Source organism: Durio zibethinus, chromosome 5 (genome assembly GCF_047325235.1).
Source record: "Durio zibethinus cultivar Kanyao isolate XHJ-2024 chromosome 5, ASM4732523v1, whole genome shotgun sequence".
Classification (NCBI taxonomy): domain Eukaryota; kingdom Viridiplantae; phylum Streptophyta; class Magnoliopsida; order Malvales; family Malvaceae; genus Durio; species Durio zibethinus.
This window is the reverse complement of record NC_143166.1, coordinates 28,094,187-28,100,454: the sequence shown is the minus strand read 5'-3', so window position 1 is coordinate 28,100,454 and position 6,268 is coordinate 28,094,187. Positions and strand designations below refer to the sequence as shown.

General features: G+C 37.5%; 1 protein-coding gene across 1 annotated transcript; it reads right to left on the bottom strand.

The window, feature by feature from the left end:
- Positions 1 to 2,102: 2,102 nt before the first annotated feature.
- Positions 2,103 to 4,376, bottom strand: LOC111282667 (putative GPI-anchored protein At4g28100). The gene is made up of 2 exons (XM_022870864.2): positions 3,337 to 4,376; positions 2,103 to 2,694 (listed from the first exon to the last, which is right to left on the bottom strand). Exons 1-2 carry the CDS (start codon positions 3,973 to 3,975, stop codon positions 2,356 to 2,358), a joined length of 978 nt encoding a protein of 325 aa, XP_022726599.2. The 5' UTR covers positions 3,976 to 4,376; the 3' UTR covers positions 2,103 to 2,355.
- Positions 4,377 to 6,268: the final 1,892 nt, after the last annotated feature.

Below are 6,268 nucleotides of genomic sequence, written 5' to 3'. Positions count from 1 at the left end.
AGCAGGCCAATTTAGGGGAGCCTGTACAGAAATTGTGCAATGGACGTCTGATGCTTTCTGTGTGGAGGCCATGGCAGCAGCTAGGGGCTTAGCGTTTGCAAAAGAAATGGGATTCACGAATATTGTTCTGAAGAGGATGCTCTGACCATTGTGAAGAAACTGAATTATCCTAACAATGATCTATCACCCATAGCCACAATAATAGAGGAAGTTAAAGTCTTGACAGCAGAATTCTCTTCTTGCAGTGTTATTCACGTGAGAAAAACTGGCAATGAGGTAGCACACACATTAGCAAAGCATGATAAATTGAATGAAAATTGAATGTCCCGAGGTCATCCACAATTGTGTAATCTGGGATACTGGTTCTGCTCATAATTGAATGAAAAAGGTTTCTTTCTCAAAAAAAAATAAATTATAAGAGACATGATTGCAAGAAAGAAAGTTAACATATATTACGTTTCTACACATAAGATGATAGCATATCTATTTATTAAACCCATAGAAGATGTTGAGTAGCGGGTCCGCCCATAATGGATGGAACCCAACATGCTAAACTATTATTTGCAAAAAAAAAGGCCAAACAATTACCAGAGGCAGTTTTCATTTTGAATTCAATTGATAATTGCCTTGGGCAATTGTCTGTTTATTGGTTTCAATTCAAACATGAAAAGCCACGTCTCCCTTCCTTACTCCTATATAAATGGCATTCGGCCATAATGTAGTGAAAGAAGAAAATAGAACAAAAGTAATAAAAAAAAGAAGATATGCAGAGAAAAAAGAAACTCTTCAAGAACTCTTTGCAATTCGAATAGATTTACAATGATAACGAATAATTTTTAATTTGTGATTTTATTGTTGATTAGTGTGAATCAAGCAGCCAAACTTCCCTAAAAGTGTTTAAATTCCGTTATTGTTTATTGATTATATTGTTAATGACCACATGAAGAGAGTTTTTTTTTTTTTTTTTTGGTGTTAGTGAGTTCCAGGCATGCAACAACATCTACCATAAAAAAGGACTCCACCAAAAAATGACGAAGGAAAGGACAGATTCTCTTGCTACTTCGATGGTTTCACATCTCATCTTCCTTTTGTCAAATCCCAAGTCTTCCAAATTTAGATCGAAAAGAAAATATGATTAAAAAGAACCCTCCTTGGTGTCTGCGGCAGTCAGTGAAAGGAAGCAGCATTGTTTGGAAAGTGATACTGCGTAGCAACAACATTCGACCGAAATCACTCACTGGAACGTGTTACCTCCCTCCTAAGGTTAGCATCGGCGCGAGTTTGGGACGAATTTTGTTCGTCTTGAATCCGATCTAATTTTATATGTTATTAAATTTGAATTCAATCTTATTCGAAATTTTTTTATTTTTTTTATATCCGATTCGATACTATATAAATCGTATCTGTTTCGATATGAAAGTAATAAGATATTATTTTTTAAATATAAATATTTGAAATATCATTATATAAATATATATAAATAAAAAATTAAATAATTAATTAAAAAATAATTTTTTATATAATATTGGATCGAATCGAATTTATCTAAAATTCGAACTTGATCTAACTCTGATTATTTTTCAATCTTATTCGATTTGATCCAAAATTTAAATTTAAAAAATAAAAAAATCGATCTCATAATATCAAGTCGAAATCGAGATGAGTTGGATTGCCGACCTACTCCCTCCCATATATTTTAAACATCAATTTATAAAACCAATCCAACTGTTTAAACATTAACCTTTTCGTTTTTCACAAAGCGGGCTTTGCTCCATTAAGAATTAAATTGATCTCAGTTAACATTTAGTAGTCGACCAACATTCTCGCTCCTTGGGATTCCCTTCTTGCTAAGTTGCTTTTCAAATTGATTCCTTTCATTAAAAAAAATAAAAACACCTACTTATACAAATCTCGGTTTGAAGCAATCTTGTTTTAAGAGTCCCAAAAGGCATCTCCCTTTTAAATTATTAGTTTCCATCACACGAGGCAGGTGCAAAATGCCCTCTGTTTTGGTAAAAACACTTACTAATATGCTTTTACTTACCAATTACTACCCTAAACAAAGTGATGAAGGCAAATTCAAGGAATAGTGGTAAATGGCATGAAGAAATGGCACAGGTTAACTATATTATATAAAGCTGCTCCGCGTCCTCGACCTCGAAAGCTGCATAATGTCAAACAAATCTGAAAACGAGCTGAAATTTACAGTGGGCAAAAAAGACAAAAACGACCCTGCATTAGCCCGTTTCTGATTGTCTGCTAGCTCTAAAAGCTTCACGTGAATCCCCGACAGTCTCAGAGGACGGCGAAGTTTAGTAAGAGGCAATTGGCAAAACCAATATGCCACTTCCGACGCTATCCAAAAAGTGAAACCAAAATGATAAGGGGCAAAACCGGGTACATAAAAGTTCCCCGCGAGGGTGGTGGCGGTGCAGGCGACTGGGCCTTCTCGAACTGCAGAGAATCAACGGCTAAGGGCATGTTCTCTTGATCTGGGCTGCACTTGGACTCGTGAGGGTGCGCACTGTACATTAAGGCCCGCAGTACGGCTGAAACGGTGGGTATGTACGCCGTTTTGTTGCGTGCAAGGAGCCATGTCAGCCCCATAAGTTGGCAGTCTCGGTTGAACATCTTGCTGGCTCTCTCGCTCGTGCCCCTGTCTTCTGTTCCGTTCTTGTCGTATCCACCTTTAAGCTGTAATTACCAACCAAAAATAACGAGTGTTTTAGGGATTTGATCTAAAAGTAAGCACTCAGCGGTACAGCACCGCAGCAGAGAGTTGGTGCATGAAAGGGGAAAGGTAATGAGGAGGGAAATCTTGGTGAAAGGTCTAATTGTTTGCACTGTAAAAGGATATATAACCTCATTGATGCACATGACAATGTCACTTTCTTGGGTCTACCAGAATGACTTTGGTTCCTTTCATAAAATGGCAAAAAGAAGACCCTTCTCCGCCTAAAAGGTCAGTCCAATTTCAAACTACTACTATTCGACAATCACCAATTCACATACCATTCACAAACACACACCAAAACCAACTAACATTTGCCGATGGCCTCCACATTTCCTAAACTTTAAAGTTTTGGGTTGTAAAAAGTCATTGGGAAGTAGAAATTTTTGTAACGCATTTTATTAATTAACAATAGAAATCTAAAAGTGGTAACTGCAAGAACAATTACATTCTCATGACCCAAAAACGAGTTTTAAGGCAACATTCATAGAAAAAGATGAAAAGACTTAGAGCTAGAATTAATGCATTCCCATGTACTGGTGGTCTGATCCATTAACTACCCAAAACATGGACACAAAAGGAAACAACTTTCATTAGTTACTAACCTTTTGAAGACCACCAAGGCATTTTGTACACCCAGCATAAGAAGAGTTCCTGCAATTCCTCTCCAAATTCTTTATGGCAGCAGTCGGTGTCGCGTTTCGGAACCCGGAAACATTAAACGCAGCAGGGCAACTCAAGGAGCTAATCTGATGTAGCCTTATCCCACAAAAACATAGAATTGCATCGCAACTCGCATTTGGCTGAGGAATCGTCACGCGCTTGCTTAACAATGCATTTTGCAACGAGTTCACGCAATTCTGCAAATCATCTGGCCTCATGGGCTGTTCTGGCTGCTCCGATTCCGCCGGAGCCGGAGTCGAGACCTCCAAAGCATACCTGGCGTGAGCAGCAAAGAGCCAAGCAGCTAACACGGGACAGCAGCGGCTCCTGTCCAGGTTGCGGCCGCAGGCGTCGCTGACGCCGCCGAATAGCTCGGCTGACAGGTCGAGCAGGCAAAGTTGAGCTTGGGTTTGAACTGGAAATGCGGGGACCGTGTTTGGGGACGAGTAGTCTCCAGGTTTTAACGGCTGATCGTGACCTGAGACCGGTTGAGCAAGAAAACTGGCGAGAGAGTGATGGATGATAGAGAAAGAAAATAAAACCACTATTATTAACGTCGAAACGAGGGAAAAGGGAACCATGTTTTTAACCGGGTTTGTACGTTGATGATGAGGTATTTTTGCAAGGAAAGAGAAGGAGAAATCAAAAGATTGCTTGGGAGTGGGGGAATTGGAGTTAGAGGGTAAAAGCTAAGGAGACGACTTTGAATCTGCTTCTATAATAATCGTTTCTTTTAACCTTAGAGAGGGAAAAGGGGAAGAGATTCAGGAGATATTCAAAAGGTGCAGTAGCAAAGGTGGTGGTGCTTTGTGCCTGTTTGAGAGCTAACATTTGAGACTAAAAGGCTGTAAGCAGGCCATTGGAAAACTATAAGCAGTCAGGCTATATTACTACTATAGCAAACGAAAAAGTGAGAGAGATTATTATTAGTATTATTATTTTTGAACAAGATCTCTTCTCTCTCTTTTTTTAGTGTTGAATCAGAAACAAAAGTAATCATTCGTTAATTTATATTACTACTACGTTCTTATTTTAATAATGATAACTCTCATTGTAATAGTGTAAAGCTTTCAATAGAAAGCGAGAAAAAGAGATGGGTCCATTGAGAAACAAAAGAGACTCATTTGGTTGTAGGCTTATAAGAGAGAATGAGATTGGCGCTCGTAAAAAAAGGCTGTCTGTCTGATTATTTAGCAGCTGCCTTGTGTCCTTTCCCTTCTCATTCTTTATCTTTTTCTGGCTAGCAGCATGATGTTGGGCTAAAAGTCTCCAATCTAATCACATCAACGAAAGCGAAATCAAATAATAAATCAAACACACAAGAGATAATAATTTAACGTAGTTTGGTCCAACTGACCTATATCCACGAATGAGAAACAAGATCCACTAGTTGTAGAGAATTACAAACTTACATCAAATCATCAACCTCACTCAACAATCAATACTCATAAGACACTCTCAATCTCCTCTAGTCCTATGGAGTATTCTCAACCCAAACAAACACAAACCCAAACCCTTGTGCACCCTTTCAACATAACCAAACACATACTCATATGTTCCCATACATCATACCTATGTGAACCCTCTCAATTTCCTCTAGTCCACTCATAAACAAACATACACACCCATAAGACGTAGAGCCCTAATACTCTTATGAGGTGTCTATCCCACAAAACCCTACAACTCTCTTACATCTTTTTCTCATACCTAACCCTGTAGAGACTTTACCTATTTATAACCAAACAAACTTGCCCATTAAGAATCCCTCTCCTCTTAGAATTCTTCTCCTGTAAGTCAAACTTGCCTATTAAAAATCCCTTTCCTTTTAGAATTCTTCTCTTGCAAGTCAAACTTACCTATTAAGAATCCTTTTTCTCTTGGAATTCTTTTTTTGCAAGTCTTCTTGTCCATCAAGCAATATCTGACAAATCCCAAACAAATCTCTAACAAATCCCAAACAAATCTCTTATGGGATTTGAGTCATTATTCCCAACACATGGAAGTATATGATACTATTTGATATACAAATATCAAAGTAAAGTTTGAGATAATTCAATAATTTTCTAAGCGTTTTAACTCTTTTACTTGCAAAAGTGAGTTTCTAATTAAAATTCTATGCTATTTTATTAATGCATCTCTCACCCTATTTATTTGTATCAAACTTCAACATGAGGGTATTCTTGTAAATGTAAAAAAGAAGAATGATTAAAGGTAAAGGCAAGGGTATTTCTTGCATTTGTATTTTGAAATGTAAGTCAATAAGAATCAGATCGAAAAAGAAGTGAGAAAGTATAAAGGAGAGAAAGAAATGAATTATATGAACCTAGCTTCATGGTACCTAAGTATTCATATTTATAGTTATGTTGAGGAGAACAAAAGGGACAATTAAGATAGGGTTGAGTTGAGGTGGCATTAGAGCTGTAAAATCGACCTGACATGTCACATCGGCACAAATAACTAAGATACTCTTAGTTGTTTACTAAAGACTTTAAAAGGGAAAAAGGTCATTATGTCTTTTTGATCATTAGATACCCCTAACACTCTGTCCTTCCATCAAGCAATCTGAGTATCAGATCATCAAATTTATTATCGATGCCCTCGGTGTAAGGCATGTGGCTGCATATTTTGTTCGAGGTTAACATTGTAGAGAAAGTCAATTTTGGACAATGACTAGCTTTGAATCGCAGTCCAACTTGACGGTTATTTGATCTCGTGCGTGTGTTCCAAAATGAGTGCATACTCAATTTAAAGGTTGTCGAGGTAATAATTATTTAGGGTAATTCGAGATTACTACTGGAGTTCATTTGGCCGTGATGATACTAGTATTTTCTTTTAAAATTTTGGACTTGAGCCTTTATTTTGAACCTTAAAAGT